Genomic DNA, 21,668 nt, shown 5'->3' on the forward strand with positions numbered 1-21,668 from the left:
AGCCAGCACCCTAGGAGAGTAAATAGAAAGGGCACAGTGAGAATGCCTCTGGGATTACACATGTGAAACAAAGTGCCCCTTCTTCCCACCCAGCACTCCAACTCAGCCAGCCAGCCAGAGCACCTGCACATACAATAGAAAAGCAGCTGTGAGTGAGCAAGCTGGGGTTGCGGCAGGCTCAGAGTATACAGCTCTCAACCCACACCCAGTGGCGACAGGTAGAAGCTGCAACCGAATACTATCACTATGTGGAGGCACAAACCCACACCATTAAACAGTATGAAAAACTATATTAATACTCCAGACCAGAAGGAAAACAACAAGCACTCAGAATTCAATCCTGAAGGCACAGAAATTTATAATCTAAATGACAGAGGATTCAAAATAGCTACCATAAAAAATCTCAATGAGTTAAAAGAAAATACAGATAGTTCAATAAAATGAGGAACTTTTTCACATAAGAGATTGGAACTATAAAGAAAAACCAATCAGAAATGTTGGAAATGAAGAACACAATAGATGTAATAAAGAAAAATCAGGGCTCCTTGAACAACAGGGCTGATATTATGAAGAGAATCAGCAGTCTAGAGGACAGAACTATAGAAATGCTTTAGATGGAGGAGGAGAGAGAATTAAGACTAAAAAGAAATGAAGAAATTCTCCGAGAAATATTCGACTCAATCAGAAAATGCAACATAAGTATAATAGGTATTCCAGAGGAAGAAGAGGAAGAGAATGGAGCAGAAAGCTTGTTCAAAGAAATAATAGCTGAGAACTCCCCAAACCTGGAGAAGAAGCTGGAAATACAAGTGAAAGAAGCTAATAGATCTCCTAATTATATCAATGTAAAAAGGCCTTCTCCAAGGCATATAGTAATAAAGGGAGCAAAAGTCAATGACAAAAAAAATAATAAGAGCAGCAAGGCAAAAGAAAATAACTTACAAAGGAATGCCTATCAGGCTTTCAGTGGATTTCTCAGCAGAAATCCTACAAGCTAGGAGAGAGTGGGAAGATATATTAAAAAATCTGAAAGACAAAAACTTTCAGCCAAGAATATTCTATCCACTGAAACTATCCTTCAGATATAATAGAGAAATAAGAACTTTCTCAGATAAACAAAAGCTAAAGGAGTTCATTACCACAAGAACCTCCCCACACAAGAAATGCTCAAGAAGGCCTCATATCTGAAAAAAAAAAAAAAAAAGGGTTTATGAAGCCTTGAGTAAGGAGATGAATAAGTAGACAAAAACCAAAAAACTGCAGCACTCTGTCAGAACAGGTTAGCAAACAACCATAACATTAAAGATAAAGGGAAGGAAAACATCACAAATGAATATAATCTCATCATTTTAACCACAAACTCACAATATAAGATGGAATAAGTTGTAACAATGATAACTTAGAAGAGGAAGAGGAAAAGAATGGAATCGGCTTAGTCTAACAAAATAAGAGGCTATCAGAAAATGGACTATCTCATCTACGAGATTTTTTATACAAACCTCATGGTAACCACTAAACTAATAATCAGAACAGAGACACAAATGATAAATAAAGACAAAACCAGGAAAAGCACCATAGATAACTACCAAACTGAACTGGTTGTCCAAAATATACTAGACAAGAAACAAGGGAAATGCAGAAGAACTGGAAAACAAGAAACAAAATGGGAGCATTAAGCCCTCATATATCAATAATCACTCTAAATGTAATGGATTGAATTATCCAGTCAAAAGACACAGAGTGGCTGGATGGATTAAAGAACAAGACCCAACAACATGCTGCCTCCAGGAAACACATCTCAGCTCTAAAGACAAACACAGGCTCAGAGTGAAGGGATGGAAGACAAAACTACAAGGTAATGGCAAACAAAAGAAAGTAGGTTTTGCCAAAGTTAAAGCAGACAAAGTAAACTTCAAGACAAAACAGGAAATGAGAGACAAAGGAGGCAGTATATAATGATAAAAGGCATACTCCATCAAGAAGACATAACACATAAATATACATGCATCCAACACAGGAGCACCAAAGTACATAAAGCAACTACTAACAAACCTAAAAGGAGATATTAACAACAACAAAATAATAGTAGGGGACCTTGACACCCCACTTACATCAATGCATAGATCGTCAACACAGAAAGTCAATGAGGAATTAGTGGATTTAAAGAAAAAACTAGACCAGATGGACTTAATAGATACATATAGAACACTCCATCCAAAAACAACAGAATACACATTTTCTCAAGAGCACACGGAACATTCTCAAGGATAGACCATATGCTGGGAAACAAGGCAAGCATCAATAAATGTAAGAAGACTGAAAGCATATCAAGTACCTCTTCCGACCATAATGTTATGAAACTAGAAATCAAGTATAAGAAAAAAATGGGGAAAGGGACAAACATGTGGAGACTAAACAACATGCTACTGAACAACCAATGGATCCTTGAAGAAATTAAAGGAGAAACCAAAAAATGTCTGGAGACAAATGAAAATGAAAATACACCATACCAGCTCATATGGGATGCAGCAAAAGTGGTCCTAAGAGGGAAATTCATAGCAATACAGGCCCACCTTAACAAAGAAGAAAAATTCCAAATAAGCAATCTTAAACAAACCTAACAGAATTAGAAAAAGAAGACAAAACAAAGCACAAAGTCAGCACAGGGAGGAACATAAAAATTAGAACAATAAAAATTAGAGCAGAAATAAAAAATTTTGAAGCAAAAAAAATTAGAAAGAATCAATGAAACAAAGAGCTGGTTCTTTGAGAAGATAAGCAAAATTGGCAAACCCTTAGCCAGACTCACAAAGAAAAAAAGAGAGAATGCTCAAATAAATAAAATGAAATGAAACAGGAGAAATTACAACGGATACCACAGAAATTCAAAGGATTATAAGAGAATACTATAAAAAACCATATGCCAATAAATTGGACAACCAGGAAGAAATGGATAAATTCTTAGAGTCCTTTAACCTCCCAAAACTGAACCAAGAAGAAATAGAGAATCTGAATAGGCCAATCAAAAGTAAAGAGATTGAAGCAGTAATCAAAAACTTCCCCAAAAATAAAAGTCCAGGACTAGATGGCTTCTCTGGAAAATTCTAATAAACATTCAAAGATTTAATACCTATCCTTCTCAAACTGTTCCAAAATATTGAAGATGACAGAACACTTCCTAACACATTCTATGAGGCCAATATCACCCTGATCCCAGAGACAGATAAGGATAACATAAAGACAGAAAATTACAGGCCAATATCACTGATGAACATAGATGCAAAAATCCTCAACAGAATATTGGCAAACCAAATACAGCAATACATTAAAAAGATCATACACCATGATCAAGTAAGATTAATACCAGAGACACAGGGATGGTTCAACATCCACAAATCAATCAATGTGATACACCACATTAACAAAATGAGGAATAAAAACCACATGATCATCTCAATATACACTGAGCAAGCATTTGATGTATTTATGATGAAAACTCTCAATAAAATGGGTATAGAAGTAAAGTACCTCAAACATAATAAAGGCCATATATGTCAAACCCACAGCCAACATCATACTCAATGGTGAAAAACTGAAAGCCATCCCTCTTAGAACAGGAACGAGACAAGGGTGCCCAGCTCACCACTCTTATTCAACAAAGTACTGGAGGTTTTGGCCAGAGCAATTAGGCAAGAAAAAGAAATAAAAGGTATCCAAATTGGCAAGGAAGAAGTGAAACTCTCACTGTTTGCAGATGACATGATTTTATACATAGAAAACCCTAAAGAATCCATCAGAAAACTATTAGAAATAACCAACTACTACAGCAAAGTTGCAGACTACAAAATCAACTTACAAAAATCAGTTGCATTTCTATACTCTAATAACAAACTAACAGAAAGAAAACTCAATAATACAAACCCACTTACTTACTACAAAAAGAATAAAATACCTAGGAATAAATTTAGCCAAGGAGGTGAAAAGACCTATACAATGAAAACTATAAGACATTACTGAAAGAAATCAATGATGACATAAAGAAATGGAAAGATATTCCATGCTCATGGATTGGCTGAAAATAGTTAAAATGTCCATACTACCTAAAGATGGTATTATTTAGAGATTCTAAATACTACCAATTCAATGCAATCCCAATCAGAATCCCAATGACATTCTTCACAGAAATACAACAAAGAATCCTAAAATTCATATGGGGCAATAAAAGACCCCAAATAGCTAAAGCAATCCTGAGAAAAAAAGCACAAAACTAGAGGCATCAAAATCCCTGACTTCAAAATACACTACAAAGCTGTAGTAATCAAAACAGCATGGTACTGGTACAAAAACAGATACACAGATCAATGCAACAGAATTGAAAGCCCAGAAATAAAATCACACATCTACGGACAGCTAATCTTCAACAAAGGAGCTAAGACCATACAATGGAGAAAGGAAAGTCTCCTTAATAAATGGTGTTGGGAAAACTGGAAAGCCACATGCAAAAGATGAAAGTAGACCATTATCTTTCGCCATACACAAAAATTAACTCACAATGGATTAAAGACTTGAAGGCAAGAACTGAAACCATAAAACTCCTAGAATAAAATATAGGCAGTACACTCTCTGACATCAGTCTTAGAAGGATCTTTTCAAATACTATGTCTACTCAGACAAGGGAAACAAACGACAAAATAAACAAGTGGGACTTCATCAGACTAAAGAGCTTCTGCAAGGCAAAAGAAACCACGAAAAGACAGTCCACCAACTGGCAGAAAATAATTGCAAATCATATACCCAACAAGCGGTTAATCTCCAAAATATATAAAGAACTCATACAACTCAACAACAAAAAAACAAAGAACCTAATCAAAAAATGGGGAGAGGATATGAACATTTCTCCAAAGAAGACACACAGATGGCCAATAAGCATGTGAAAAGATGTTCAACATCACTAATCATCAGGGAAGTACATCAAAACTACACTAAAATATCATCTTACACTCGTGAAAATGGCTATAATCACCAAGACAAAAATAACAATTGTTGGAGAGGATGTGGAGATAAAGGAACCCTCATACACTGCTGGTAGGAATGCAAACTGGTGCAGCCACTATGGAAAACAGTATGGAGAGTTCTCAAAAAATTAAAAATAGAAATACCATATGACCCAGCTATCCCACTACTTGGTATTTATCCAAAGAACTTGAAATAAACAATTCAAAGAGACTTATGTACCTTTATGCTCACTGCAGCATTATTCACTATAGCCAAGAAGTGGAAGCAACCCAAGCGCCCATCAACTGATGACTGGATAAAGAAGACGTGGTATACATATACAATGGAATACTACTCAGCCATAAAAAGACAAAATCGTTCCATTCACAACAACATGGATGGACCCTGAGGGTATTATGTTAAGCAAAATAAGCCATATAGAGAAAGACAACACCGTATGATTTCACTCATATGTAGAAGATAAATTAACACACGGACAAAGAGAAGAGATTAGTGGTTACCAGAGGGGAAGAGGGTTGGGAGGTGGACACATGGGGTGAAAGGGCACATTTATATGGTGACAAATAATAATGTATGACAAATTTCATTTTGATGTTGCAAACTATTATGAACTCAATTAAAAAAATTTGTAACTATGTGGTGACGGATGTTAACACGACTTAGTATGGTGATCATTTCACAATATATACATATATCAAATCATTAGGCTGTACACCTGAAACTAATATAATGTTATATGACAATTACATTTCAATTTAAAAACTAAAATAAAGCAAAGGAGCAGAGATAGATAAATTTGTCTGTTTGTATGAAATAGGCAAATTCTTTGAAAAATACAATTTACCCAAGTTGCTAAAAGAAATATATACAATTTCCACAGTTGGATATCTTTTAAAGAAAGAGAATGTAGTATTAAAACCCTTCTCCTGGAACTGTTCTTAAATTTAAGTATGATACTTGCATTGCAGATATGTAGAAAAATGATCTTATTTTCTGGAGACATATACTAGTTATGGGTCAAAGCCATGATATCTATAATTTATTTTTAAATTCAGTAAATATATATATATTTGTATGTGTGTATATAGATATAGATAAACATGAAAAATAAAAATACACACATAAATCTTCAGTAATAGCAACCAAGTTCAGTGATATATAGATCACAAAAGATATAGATCACAACCAAGTAAGTTTAATTCAGAAATGCAAAGGTTGTTGAACATTCAAAAAAACAATCAGTGTGGAATCTCAGGTCAGGAGGAAAAGGGCAGTCACCGAATTTCAAACCTGTCCACATAACCTCTCAAAAAACAAACAAAAAATCAAAAGAGCAAATAAAACCACATATGATCCATTATCTTCAGCATTACTAAGAAATGAAGAATACTATGATCTTTGGATTATCTATAAATAGGGAAATAAACCACATCACAACAGAGCTCCCAGGGCCTCACTACTGCAGGCCTGTGAATGTGGAAACTGTGGGAGGAAAAGCTTAAGAGATGTCTAGAGGGGTACATAGGATTTACACCAAAGCACAGAATCAAAAAAAAAAAAAAAATACCCCCAGAGAGAGACAGTCCAATTAAATGCCAAAATACTAAACACAGGTTGGGACTTCGTAGTTCAAAGCACAGGCTATAAACAAGTGAGTGGAACTAAAAGTGAGAGCTTTGGTAAAGCTTTTCTTCTTGGGAAGAATCAGATATATAAAAAAGGATGCCACATCTTGAAGACATGACAATGAAGGGGTGAAGGGAGAGATGGAAATGAGAGGAGAAAGGTAAGGATCCTACAGAAAAAGAGAAGCAAGACACCAACCCCTCGCCTCATCACCATGCATAAAATATTGCACAGAGGAGGGGTGAATGGACAGAAAAGGACAGAAACTAAAACTCTGCCCTCGTAAGGACTAAGGACAGAAAAAGGCAAACCTCATGCAATCAGCACTGGTAGAGACAGGGCAGTACCTTTGGAGAGGTAGTAATTGGAAAGGAACTTAAGGAAGTTTCTAGCGTATGGGTCACGTTCTGCTTCTTGATCCAGGTGCCAGTTAGATGGGCGTGCTCCGTGTGTTAAAATACATCAAGCTACGTACTTATGATATGTGCTTTTCTATATATTTAATTACAACTTAATCACAAGTAAAAAGAATAGATATCATGGAGTTCTCTAGAGAATTACAGTCTAAGAAACATATAAGAGAAAACATATGAACAACCATTTTTCTAACAGGAAGGGGGAGAAAGCATATTAAGTGTCACTGTGGGGTCAGAAAGGGTCAGCAGAGAATGACATTCCAATTTGTTCTGTTTGTGTCTGCCTAATTACCCTTCCTCATTTTGATCCACTCCTCTCACATCTTATAGTTAGGCTGTTCAGTTCATGTGCTTCATCAGGGTTTAAACCTAAGATAAAAATCTCTGTGGCAAATGGGATTTATCCCAGGAATGCAAGGGTGGTTTAACATAAGAAAAGCAACATAATACACCACATTAACAGAATGAAGGGGGGAAAAAATGATCACCTCAATTGATGCAGAAAAAGCATTTGAGAGAATCCAACACTCTTCCATGATAAAACCATCCAGAAAACTAGGAATAGAAGGAAACTTCTTCAACGTGATAAAAGGCATCTATGAAAAACCAATAAGTAACATCGTACTCAATTGTCAAAGACTAAAACCTTTCCCTCTAGGATTCAGAATAAGATAAGAATGACCACTTTCCCAATGCTATTAAACATTGTACTGGAACTTCTAGCCAGAGCACTAGGCAAGAAAAAGAAATAAAAAGGTATCCATATTGAAAAGGAACAAGTAAAACTATATTCATTCACAGATAACATAATCCTATATATAGAAATCCCAAAGAATCCACCAAAAAAAGCTACTAGAGCTAATAAACAAGTTTAGCAAGTTGCCAGATATAAAATAAACATACAAAAATCACTTCTGTTTCGGGGCTGGCCCCGTGGCCGAGTGGTTAAGTTCGCGCGCTCCGCTGCAGGCGGCCCAGTGTTTCGTTAGTTCGAATCCTGGGCGCGGACGTGGCACTGCTCGTCAGACCACGCTGAGGCAGCGTGCCACATGCCACAACTAGAAGAACCCACAACGAAGAATACACAACTATGTACCGGGGGGCTTTGGGGAGAAAAAGGAAAAAATAAAATCTTTAAAAAAAAAAAAAATCACTTCTGTTTCTATCTACCAGGAATGAGCAATCCAAAAAGAAAATTTTTGAAAGAATTACATTTACAATAGCATTAAAAGAATAAATACCTAGGAATAGATTTAACCAAGGAGGTGAAAGACTCATACACTGAAAACTACAAAACACTGCTGACAGAAATTAAAGAAGATCTAAATAAATGGAAAGATATCCTGTGTTCATGGATTAGAAGACTTAATATCGTTATGATGGCAGTACTCCCCAAATTTACTTACAGACAATGCAATCACTATCAAAATTCCAACAGCCTTTTTGCAAAAATTAAAAAGCTGATTTGAAAAATTAATTAAAAACAAAATGTCAATTATACCACAATAAAAAAAAAAAAGAAAGAAAAGGTGATTTTCAAATTTATATAGAGTTGTAAGGGGACCCAAATAGACAAAACACTATTGAGAAAGAAGAACAAAGTTCTCAAAAGGGATCCTAAATCAAAAAAGCTGGGAGTCAGCGCATTGAAACACAAGAATATCATACCACCATTGCATATTAAAAATACAGCTTTTGGTCTTATCAGCCTTATACTACACCATACTTTGTACTGAACTAGGCAATCCCTTTTAGATAAAGTAGGCTAGACAATATTTTTGTAGTATCTTCAGAGTTAACAAACACCATAAATAAGTCAAAAATTTTATTTGTAAACTTACACATTTTCATTTCTGAAATTCAGCAATAAGAAATCATTTGACTTGCTTCCCTTTATCAAACAGACTTACTACCTTTCTCATATATCCATCCATTCTAAAGCAGACAAGTTTATCCTTTGAGTTTCCTAATATTTAAGTAACTCTCACTCAAAGGAATAAATCAATGGCCAAAATTGCTTTTTACAGCAGTTGACTATATATCCTTATGCGTGCACAGAGACTAACCACATTCATAGCGCCTGGACATGTTCTAGAACCAACCCACAATTCTGAGCTAGTCTAAATGACTCAAAGACAATCTAGAAGTATATATGGGTTTGTGGTTTCTCCAGGAATTCTCTTCCTCATTGTGGGAAGAGGAAGAATAGTCAAGACCCAGTAAGAGACCCAGAATGATACAGTACCTCAGCACACTGGGTCATAGTTTTTTAAATACGTCTGGATATGCCTGAGAGCCCAGCACATGTACGCAGGGATGGGGTAAACTATTAAAAAAAAATGGCTTGGTATTGCTTATTATACCATTTACCGGACTGAAAATTGTAGAAGATTGTTTGCATCTCTTACCTTAGCTGAATAGTAACATCAGAAATAGTCTCACTGGTCAAAAACATCAACAAGATTATCAAAGAAAAACTAGATGTCAACAACATCCAGGAGCTCTTTTCATTGTAAGATTCATAGTCTACGCAGGAGATTTAAATAGAAACAAAGAGAAGAGATGAGATCTCATTCTGAAGGCTCATCACTCAATTTTATTCTATATTTTTATTTCAAAAAGTTTTGTAATCACTATCACTGCACGTGGTACATAGAAGTAATAAAAGTTGTTTGAATGGTCAACTGGATGGATATATGGTTGAATAAGCAAACAAACAAATGGGCAGAAGGAAAAGAATGAATACTCAAAATAAGAAAGTTTAAAAAGTTCGATACTGGAGAAGACTTGTTGTTTCTCCACTTCAAATAGCTAATCTAATTAGGGGAGAAATCTGTGAGAAGTAGCACGGTATAGTGGAAAGAAGACAAGATTTGAACTCAGAAAGACCTAGATTTGAATCCTGGCTGAAACCTTTACCGGTTTGTGTCATTAAGCAAATTGCTTACTTTATGTAAGTTTTAGTTTTCTCCACCTGTAAAATGGGGATTACAGTATCTACCTTACAAACACAATACACCAGAAATGTTGGCACCTGGAACAAACTAAACAAAACCAGCTCTCAAATCAATTCTGTAATTCAAAATGTAGCCCACAGATGGGTGTTACTAACAATGCTCGCCATCTGGTAGCTTCCTGTTTTAAATAATTACTCTTGCTAACTAGGTGCCAAGCTTTTAGAATCATTACATTAAATGTTTGCACCCTCTGAATTTTGGTGTCCTTAGACAAAGTCCATTATGACCAGCCATAGTTCAGCATATAAGCTCGTTCTGAGGACTAAAAATAACATTAAGAAAAATCTCTGGTACAGTGACAAGTATGTAATAGATAATATATTATTGATGTTTTTTAAACATTTCATTCATACCTTTATGTCATGTATTTGCCACTCTACATTATCACAACTATTTATTTCAATAAGCCCACACTGAGAATACAGATTAATCATATGAGCCACTTGCAGAACTACATAAACAAGACAGAAATGAAAGGATATGTACTGAAATACTCTCTTCAAAGATTCAAGTTGATTCCTTCAATCTTGACTTTTGCATTTTTTATCTTAAATCCACAAAGACCTGAGGACTTAGAAGAGTAGAAAGTACCCTAATTTCAAGAGCCATTTCTAGACTGAGGGAATAAGTAAAGCGTTGGGTTCAAAAAGAGAATTCAAAGTTACTACTATCAGGGTACGCTTCTTCTCTGCTAGACGAGCAAGCAGAACTGCTGCTATTGTGTTTGCCATCTAGTCTCAGCTGTGCAAACACCAGTTAGGTAAGAAAAACATCAAGCCATCTTTATTAGATGTACAAACAACCCAGATAAACTCCTCTAGGGTGAACTTACTTAAGATGACTATAGTATTCAGGATAACAAAATTTGCCAACTCATAAGAATCCCTGTATAAAGCACTCCTATATAGCTCTGAACAATTATTTTCTCTGGATTATTAGATACCCAGAAATATTATTTTATCATGGAGCATGCCAGTCCAAACAAAGGTCACAGGTCACAATTCTTACAGCAAGAGTTAAATTAAAATGATTCATAGGTATTACTGGTTATAGTGATGTTTCAATAACAGTTTTGCCACACTAGAACAAACTATCCCCAAGGAAACATCTCTTCTGCTCATAAACATCAAGTCAGCTTGTAAGCTAGAGCCTCCAATTTTCTCACAAATTAAAGAATAATGTCCATCATACTCAACATCACATTCAACAGTGATAAGCTGAAAGGTTTTCCTCTAAAATCAGGAACAAAACAAGGATGCCCACTTTTGTCACTTTATTCAACATAGTACTGGAAGTCCTAGCCAGAGCAATTAGGCAAGAAAAAGAAATAAAAGGCATCTAAATCAGAAAAGAAGAAGTAAAACTGTCTCCATTTGCAGATGACCTGATACTACACATAGAAAACCCTAAAGACTCCACCCAAAAACTGTTAGAACTAATAAACAAATTCAGTAAAGCTGCAGGATACAAAATCAATATACAAAAATCAGCTGTGTTTCTATATACTAATAATGAACTATCAGAAAGAGAAATTAAGAAAACAATCCCATTTACGTTTGCATCAAAAAGAACAAAATACTAAGGAAAAATTTAACCAAGGAGGTGAAAGATCTGTACACTGAAAATTAGAACTCAGTGAAGACAAAAATAAATGAAAATATATTCCATGCTCATGAACTGGAAGACGTAATATTGTTACATGTCCATACTTCCCAAAGCGATCTACAGATTCAATGCAATCTACATCAAAATTCTAACGGTATTTTTCACAGAAGTAGAAGAAACAATCCTAAAATTTGTATGGAACCACAAAAGACCCTGAAAAGCCAAAGCAATCTTGAGAAAAAAGAACAAAGCTGGAGGCATGAAATTTCCTGATTTCAAACTATATTATAAAGCTATAGTATAGTATTGTATAGTAATCAAAACAGTATGGTATTGGCATAAAAAAGACACATAGACCAAAGGAACAAAATAGAGAGCCCAGAAATAAACCCACCCATATATGGTCAATCAATTCATGACTAAGAAGCCAAAAATATACACTATGGAAAGGATAGTCTCTTCAGTAAGTTGTGCTGGGAAAAATGGACAGCCACATGAAAAAGAATGACACTGGACCCATATCTTACACCACACACAAAAGCAACTCAAAATGGATTAAAGACTTGAATGTATGACCTGAAACCATAAATTCCTAGGAGAAAACACAGGAGAGTAAGCTCTTGACATGGCTCTTGGCAATGATTTTTCTGGGTTTGACCCCAAAAGCAAAGGCAACAAAAACAAAAATAAATAAGTGAGACTATATCAAACTAAAAAGTTCTGCATAGAAAAGGAAACCATCAACAAAATGAAAAGGCAACCTACCAAATGAAAGGAGATATTTGCAAATCATATATCTGATAAGGGGTTAAAATACAAAGAACTCACACAATTCAATATCAAAAAAAACAATCTGATTAAAAAATGGGCAGAGAAACTGAATAGACATTCTCCCAAAGACGACATACAAATGTCAAATTTCAGGTACATGAAAAGGTACTTAATATCACTCATTATCAGGGAAATCCAAATCAAAACCACAATGCGATACCACCTCACACCTATTAAATTGGCTTTCACCAAAAAGAGGTAAGAAATGTTGGCGAGGATGTGGACAAAAGGGAACTCTTGTGTACTGTTGGTGGGAATGTAAACTGGTAGAGCCACTATGGAAAACACTAAGAAGGCTCCTCAAAAAACTAAAAATAGAATTATCATATGATCTAACAATTCCACTTCTAGGTATATATCTGAAGGAAACAAAATCACTATCTTGAAGAGATATCAGCACTCCCATGTTCATCACAGCATTATTTACAATAGCCAAGACACGAAAACAACCTAAGGGTCCATCAATGGATGAATGGATAAGGAAAATGTGGTATATGCAGTCACATACCGCATAACGACATTAGGTCAACAATGGACCACATATGACAGCAGTCCCCTAAGATTAGTACCATACAGCCTAGGTGTGTAGCAGGCTAGACCATCTAGGTTTGTGTAAGTACACTCTATGATGTTCGCACAATGACGAAATTGCCCAAGGATACATTTCTCAGAAAATATCCCCACTGTTAAGTGACACAACCGTACATTTAACGGGATATTATTCAACCATAAAAATGAAGAAAATCCTGCCATTTGAGACACCATGGATGGACCTTGAGGGCGTTATGCTAAGGGAAATAACTCAGACAGAGAAAGACAGATACTGTACATTCTCACTTATATGTGAAATCTAAAAAGAACCAAACTCATAGAAACAGAGAACAGATCGGTGGTTGCCAGATGCAAGGGGGGGGGGATAGGTGAAATGGGTGAGGACGGTCAAAAGATACGAACTTCCATTTATAAGATTAATATGTTCTGGGGATGTAATGTACAACATGTGACTACAGTTAACAATACTGTATCGTATATTTGAAAGTTGCTAAGAGAGTAGACCTCAAAAGTTCTCATTACAAGGAAAAAGATTTCTAACTATGTGAGGTGATGCATGCTAACTAAACTTACTGTGGTAATTATTTCACAATATATACATATATCAAATCATGATATATACCTTTAATATAACGCTATATGTCAATCATATCCCAATAAAACTGGGGGAAAAATTTTTTTAAAAAGAATAATGTCCGTGTGTCTGTTAGGTGTTGACTGGTATACTTGTAAACAGAATCCACAGACCAGAAGTACTGCTCTGACATTACATTTGACACATAGTTAAACGTATAACCATGAGGACTGAAACAGAGGTTATTTTACATATTGGTTAAAAATTAGAATTCTGTGATTATGATTCCCACGGTTTGTATAAATAAAAATTGGTCACGTTACGAATAAACAATAAAAGGCTAATAACTTTTTTGATTTGATGGCACATTAACAATAAAAACCAATCCGGGGGGCCAGCCTGGTGGCATAGTGGTTAAGTTCATGTGCTCCACTTTGGTTACCCAGGGTTCATGGGTTCGGATCCCAGGTGTGGACCTACACACTGCGCATCAAGCCATGCTGTAGAAGCATCCCACATACGAAACAGAGGAAGACTGGCACAGATGTTAGCTTAGGGACAATCTTCCTCAAGCAAAACAAAGGAAGATTGGCAAGAGATGTTAGCGCAGACCCAATCTTCTTCATCAAAAAGAAAAAAAAAAAACAATCCAGGGTAGGAATGGATATCGTGGTTTCAGAAAGACAAGCACACAACAAAAAGGAAAAACATGTTTAAATGGTAACATTCCTTAAGATAGAGGTCTAAGTAGGTTTGGTATCAATTTCTAGTGGAGAAATAATTCACTACCATAATCACAATGTAACTAATTAAGTGATATATTTTTTGTTATTTGCTGATATGCATCCTTAATTCTCATTTTGAAGCAAAGATTTTTATTTTTCTGGTGCCATCAAGTGGTAACATTATGAAGTGCTCTAAGGTTAAATGCAAATAACTTTTACACAGAAAAATATCACACTGATGTGTTTTATCTATATTAATTAAACATTACTGATGTTTTAGCACAAGTTATCCAAAAAGAAAAGGGAAAATATCAGAGCTGATTGCAACTCATTTCCACTTTAAACCCCCAACCCAAAATGAGAATTAAGACAAAGAAGAAAAACGAATAGTTCTTTAAGACCAGGCTGCTCCACTAGCAAACAGAAAACCCCAATAGACTACGAAACTATTTGAAAAACAGAAATTTTTATCAAAATGCTCTTCAGTGAAACCACAAGAAATGCTCCCTCCTGAAACTCCATTAACATGACAATAAAAGAATTATTTTTAAGGCAAAATTCCACAAGGACAAAGAGATTGAGAGAGAAAATAGCAAAAACAAAATTTTAGAAGCTAGAAAGTATGAGTGGTTATTGAGTTGGGAAACTGAAGAAAGCTGCCTAGCTAACACAGCACTCTAAATCTCTCCAAAACTTCAGAACTCGTGGCACTGGGCAGCTGCGTGTGGAAGTGAGAGTGGAGGCTAACAACAGGAGAATGAGTCAAAATCCTGGTTCAGAAGCAGTTAGGATGCCACTGCACACACTCCCTCTTCCACTCCGTACGCCAAGTATTCATCTTGACCCCACATACGAAGACTGAAAGTTCACACTCGAGGAAGGCTTCTGGACTACAGCACAACGAGGGCGGAAGTACCGTCGTAGAAAAGCATTAGTAATACAGGACACTGGTAATCTGAATGGTACTAACAAGTCAAAGACTACAGAATAACAATGAAAATTACGATTTTCTGGAAAGAAAACCACTGGAAGAAGGTCCTGTCAATATTTGATTATTGTGTCCCAAAAATTATGTAACTAACTGCAGTATGCTTCACTCTGCTTCTATAAGGAAAAGGTAAATGACTGAAAGAAAAACTGACGCTGTGAAAAAAAAAAAGGTAAGCGGTCAGCCCAATGGCGTAGCAGTTAAGTTCGCATGCTCTGTCTGCTTCAGCAGCCTGAGGTGCACTGGTTCGGATTCCAGGCATGGACCTACACACTGCTTATTAAGCTATGCTGTGGCAGGTGTCCCACATATAAAATAGAGGAAGATAGGCACAGATGTTAGCTCAGGGCCAATCTTCCTTAGCAAAATGAGGAGGATTGGCGGTGGATGTTAGTTTAGGGCTAATCTCCACCCCGCCCAAAAAAAGGTAAATTCTACTTACAGACATTCAGCTCTACATGTCCCATATCATCCCCAATAATCAGCTGAGAATTTACTGCAACTAACAAAGAACAGACTGGTAGGCAAATCCAAGAATGCTTTACATGCTCACTTTAAAAACCCATTTCATCTCGTCTCTGTAGGCCATCAAGAGTAAATGCACTAAAGAATCTCTGTGAATCTCCTGAGAGAGGTGAAGGCTGGTGAACACTGGCCATGTCAGAAAAAACAGACTATTATTCACACAAGAGACTTAGAGGCTTGATTTTTTTTTTAATCCTATTTTTGTTCATTAATTAATCAAAGTAGAGAAATAAGTATCTCTGACACTGTCTTCCATCTCATGTAACTAAAAGTACTGTCCATATTTAGGTCATTTAATCTTCAGTAATTTCTCATTTCCAGCCTTGTTTTTACACAGGATTATACACAAGATACAGCTATACATGTATGCTTTTATTTCCAGATACCAACATGAGAACATGCCAAAACATATTAATACAGATAAAATTGTACCTTGAACACCTTCTAGGAGTAAATCAACTCCCTTCCTATAAAAATCAGAGGCAGCTTCATAGTCGTCTTCTTCTTCCTTTTTTAAAGCCAGCTTTATTAATTCTCCTGCTTTCTCCAAATAATCTCTCTTGCCAAGCTTGGATTTTAAACTGCCGGGAAAGAGGCTACGACTTTCCCGTTCTTCTTCGGCTTTGTTCTGTTCGCTGTCAGAAGCAACAGCTCCTAGCGCTGAAGAATCTGAAGACTGGTTGAGACCAAAAGTTCTAATGGGAGAATTTTGATTGGAAGCCATTCCATCATCTAACTCAGCAAGAGAATCCACATCAACAGTAAGAGATACCAGATCGCTGTCGCTGGAGAAGCCTGGAAACATTATCAAAAGAGAAAACTGATATTAAATTGAGAATCAGCCAAAAGAATATAAATCATGCTGACTATTCAATTTTTCATACTATCCAAATCAACTAGGAAGGCTGTAATTTACTGACGGTGTCTAGCAATTTGTTTCAGCTTAGTTCGTTCATTTCTGCACTCTCTCTCCATTGCTCTGGAAGACTCTCTGTCTTAATTATCAAACTAAAACTGAAGACAAGTCTTTATCTAGGCTTGTTGTCAAAAAGAGCAACAAGATCTTGTAAACTGTTTACACAAAGCTGTTTACAGAAAGATGCTTGTACACACAGCTACTGTGAACAACATTACGAAAAGGGGGCAAAAAAGTAATACAAAAAGAAGACCTTGAATCCCAGCTCTTAAAACTTACCATGTGACCATGAGCAAGTTACTTAATAATATTACTTATTATGCAAGGCTTTAAACGAGGAATAGACTTAAGGCATATAAAGCCTAATAGACTATCATTAAATTCTAACTATTACAGCAATTATATAATAATTATTTAACTATTAAACAATGTATCCTCAGAGGTGTGCTTTTAGGTAACCATCCATATCTGGAAAATGTATGTCATTTAGTGGTTTTTTTTTAAAGGACTGAACTTTTAGAAATTTTTGTTTCAGTGTCTTCCACAAGCTTTTAGAGAGCTTTGGTCTGTACTCACATCTTAGTTTTCTGACAGAAAATGAGTAAGAGGTGCTATTGAAATATTCAGCAATGAAAACTACCTCTGCCATTTCACTGACTTCGTAGCAAATGAGCATGACCTAACACAACAGTTATTACGCTTTCTGGTCTTAGGACTTCCCTTTACATTCTTAAAAATGAGGACCTCAAAGAGCTTTTGTTTATGTGAACGATATCTGCAAATATTTACCAATATTGATATTTAGAAAAAGGACTGAAAATTTTTTTAATTAAACAGTAAAGCCCATTACACGTTAACATAATTTTTATAAAAAATAACTATATTTTCCAAAACAAAAAATTATTTAGTAAGAGAAGTGGCACTGTTTTATATTTTTGCAAATCTTGTTAACCAAAGATGGCCAGATTCTCATATCTGATTCTGCCCTCAATCTGTTGTCTTACGTTGTTCTGGTTGAAAGATTTGAAGAAAATGCCACATGGATGTGTAATTTAAAATGGAGTGAATATTTTAGTAAGCTTTTCAAATAATTGTGGATATTGTTTTTTGATACTACACAAAAACCCGACAAGTGGTAGTTTCTCAAAGCTTAGTTGCTATGTAGAATATAAATTCCTGTCAACGAAATTTCTGTTTCTGTGACGTTCAGATCCATTGGTCTGTCTTGCACACTGAATGGGTCTTTTATCCATCCATGAGTTGTAGCATCACACATTAGTCACTGTGAAAATCTCAGTTCCCTGAGTTACACAGATCTTCTAAATGGTGACAAATTTCATTATTACAATATCCCCCCAAAATCACCACCAATATCATCAGAAAATTCTTTAAGTATTGGGAAACTGTCAAGCTTAAAGTGGCAGGTACAAATTCTGCAAACTTCTAATCTTGAGTTGAAAATTCAAATTTTATCATTGGCAACAAATACTGTCAGTTGTTTTCCTTGAAGTGTCAGCTCACTTTATTCACTTTCAAAGAATATCTGCCAAATATCCAAGTCTGAATAATGACAGTTTGTCTGTCAATCATTCTTTCAAGCAAAAATGGTGTCCCGGGAAAAAAAGCAGTTAGTTTATGGTTCAAGCAACTGTACAAGTGCTTTTCCTCAGGACAACCACGGTAGTTCAGCATGCAGAAGTGTTTTATGTATATTTCCATTTCCCCACATAGAATATCAAAAAGACATGCACCCAAGGGCTGAGATTTAATAAAATGAATGGTTTTTACTGCTTTATCAAGGACATTCTTAGGTGAAATTAGTTACTACTGTAAGTATGTGCAATGATTACTGTTACAGTCTGGTGTCAGTGTCACTGTCTTGATTCATGCTCAGGCACAGCAGTCTTACCCCCCGTTGCTTTTGCATCATCAGTGCAAATGTCAACACAATGAAAAATGCAAATAATTTCCTAGATTATCAAAATAGTTTCTGCCTTGGGGACCCCTTGAAAAGACCTCAGGAATACTCAGTGATCTGAAGATCATACTTTGAGAGGCACTGATCTATCAGTAAATAAGACTGACAATAGGGTTTTGTAAAAATTAGGTTTGGGAAGAACTAGGAGATCTTTATCACCATGAATACTGACTGCCAAGTTTCTCAGAAAAGAAAATGTACGAAGAAGAAAATTACTTCCTCAGAATCATATACAAAGTCAAAATTAAAGGTGGATTAGACTATACAACTCTAGATGGGGGGGTCAGCAAACTTTTTTTCTGATGGCCAGAGAATGAATTATTTTAGGCTTTGTGGGCCACATAATCTCTGTCACAACTAATCAACTCTGGTGTTGTAGCATGAAAGCAGCCACATGAAGAAGCATGGCTGTGCTCCAATAAACTTCATTTATGGATGTTGAAATCTGAATTCCATATAATTTTCACATGCCACAAAATAATATCTTTTGAATTCCGTCAACCATTTAAAAGTGTAAAAACCATTCTTAGCTTGTAGGTCACGTAAAAACAGGTGGCAGGCTAGATTCGGCCCACGGGCCATAGTTTGTCAACCCCTGTTAGAGATGTAAATTGCTTACTTCATATCAAATAAAATAAGCTAGGGTAAAAACATGCTTACTGGCAGCTTAGCTCAAATTTCAAATCAGCTTTAGGCAGTACTTTGGCACCCTGTCAATATATCCTGTTTTCAGGGGTTTTTTTCCAAATCCTTAGAATGCCCATAAAGAACCAATTTTGTTCCCTAAAAGCAAGAGATTTCATTAAGTCCTCAATCTCAGATGAGATTCATGGGACCTGGTGGAAATCTTTTCAATTCCTTGACATTTCAACTGTACAGACAGTACTTCAAAATCAAAAACTTTTACAGCAATCTATAAAATTATTTATCCACTGTTCTGAAAAATACATAGACTTTATAAGAGATTTTTTTAAATAACTTTAAAATATTTTATATATTTCAATGCAACTTATTTCCTTAAATGGTGTCATTATATAAGCTGGTCCACTGAAATTAATAAACAAATAGACAAAGTTTAAGAAAATGTTCTGGTTTATATGGCTAATCACAAAAGAAAGGAAATGCTGCTATCAATCTTTCGTCTGCTCTCCAGTGTCTTGCCACTGTAACCCTCACATCATCTATCACATTGTACTGTTTCATGCTTGGCCTGATTTTCCTTTCCAACAAGAACAATAATACCAAAGGGCAAGAGGGTAAAGTTATGTGTACTCAGTTTCTTGACTTTTGACCACAAAAATCTAGTGACATAGTCATATTTCCTCTTACCTTTCCAACCTTATTTTATTAGCAAAGGAAATCATAATTAAATGAAATTAGATCAGAAAAGTGAGACCATCAAAATACCTAAGGAGAAAGTCAGATAGTAAAGTCATAAATATTCTATACAAATTGTTTCCTTTTCAAACTCTACCTAATTCTAAATGAAGAATCTTTCAAAGTAAGCAAACAAATAAAAACTAGCAGGTTAAGAAGAGAAATTGGTTTTAGCCTAACTGGGAGCAGCAAAGGGAAACAAAATGACTTCCTCTGGGTTCATCTTTTTGGAGGACAATTTGGCAGCTCATATCAGATGTAGAAAATGCTTATATCTTTGGCCCAGAAATACAGCAATTTCTACCAAAAACAATTAGAGATGTGAAAAAAGATCTATATAGAAGAATACCCATCACAAAAATTAATGAAAATTTGGAAATAAATTCCTAACAATAGGAGATCATGGTACAGCTCTATAATAAAATATTATACAACTATTAAAAATTGTTATAGAAGAATGTTTAATGCTAAACTATTCATGATCTATTTTGCAAAAACAAACTGCAAAGTAGTGTGTGTGTGTGTGTGTGTGTACATATATACATACATACACACACACACACTATATTCTAACTTAAAAACACAAAGGAGCCGGCCCAGGGGTGCAACAGTTAAGTTCGCAGGCTCTGGATGTTAGCTCAGAGCTAATCTACCTCAAAAAAAAACCAAAAAACACACACACAAAGAAAATAGGCTAGAAAGGTACACCAAGCCCTAAGAGTAATTTTCTCTGTATGGTGGGATTACAGGTGACTCGTAATATTCCTTGTATGTGTATAGCAAGGCCCTTAGGCTCTGCATATGAAAGATATCAAAGGAGATGCAGTGAGGACTAAAACTGGGAATTTGTTTGAGAACAAAGATTTGTTACACAGATAACACTTATGAAATATAGACCTGTATGAATCACCCAGCAGCCAGTGCCAAGGAACTGCTAATTTCAGAGAGAAGATAGAAATGATTATAAAGACAGATCTGTTTAAAGCAGATGAACCCCTAACATTTCTTCCTTGTCTATCTTCTCCCTTTAATACTCCTTTTCAGATACGCCCTACCATACCTGAAAAGCCTAACCCTATCATATCTCCTTGACCATACACTGCAACTAATCATCTTCTAATACTCTCTGATATCTTTCTCTTCCATATTTAAGCAATTTCTAAATTCCTTCCTTCTCAATGAGGCATTCCCCAAACAGCTCAAGAAGAAAACATCCCTTCACCCCCACAACAATGAATTACATATATACACACTCAATACCTAGTTTATTCCTCTTATATCCTAATTACAGTGCTTGCTTAACTCCTTGAAATCACAATCTTGTCATTCAACCTGTTTTATACAAAGCTACATAGAAATATCACATAAAGTAGAGTCTAGCTCCCTAAAACCCAGAAAGAAAGTTAACAAGTAAGATACAGGGAGGTTCTCAGTTAAGGTGAGTAGGAAGAACATTGTGGATAAGGCAGGGCAACAAGTGACAATACAAGCGACTATCTGCTAAAAGTTAAACCAACCTGAA

The 21,668-nt window shown here is 35.6% G+C and overlaps 1 protein-coding gene across 18 annotated transcripts in view; it reads right to left on the bottom strand.

Moving 5' to 3' along the window:
- The window catches only part of RPS6KC1 (ribosomal protein S6 kinase C1), a 178,565-nt gene that overhangs the window by 100,475 nt on the left and 56,422 nt on the right, over positions 1 to 21,668 (bottom strand). For 15 of the 18 annotated variants that reach the window (XM_070591113.1, XM_070591112.1, XM_070591097.1 and 12 more), the window contains one exon: positions 16,308 to 16,670. The exons of 1 other annotated variant lie outside the window; for it this stretch is intronic. In XM_070591113.1, the coding sequence (XP_070447214.1) occupies positions 16,308 to 16,670 (363 nt within the window). Of the gene's footprint in view, positions 1 to 16,307; positions 16,671 to 21,668 lie in introns of those variants that run through there. 2 more of the 18 variants (XM_070591111.1, XM_070591110.1) reach the window with 2 other exon arrangements.

This window comes from Equus przewalskii, chromosome 23 (assembly GCF_037783145.1).
Source record: "Equus przewalskii isolate Varuska chromosome 23, EquPr2, whole genome shotgun sequence".
Classification (NCBI taxonomy): Eukaryota; Metazoa; Chordata; class Mammalia; order Perissodactyla; family Equidae; genus Equus; species Equus przewalskii.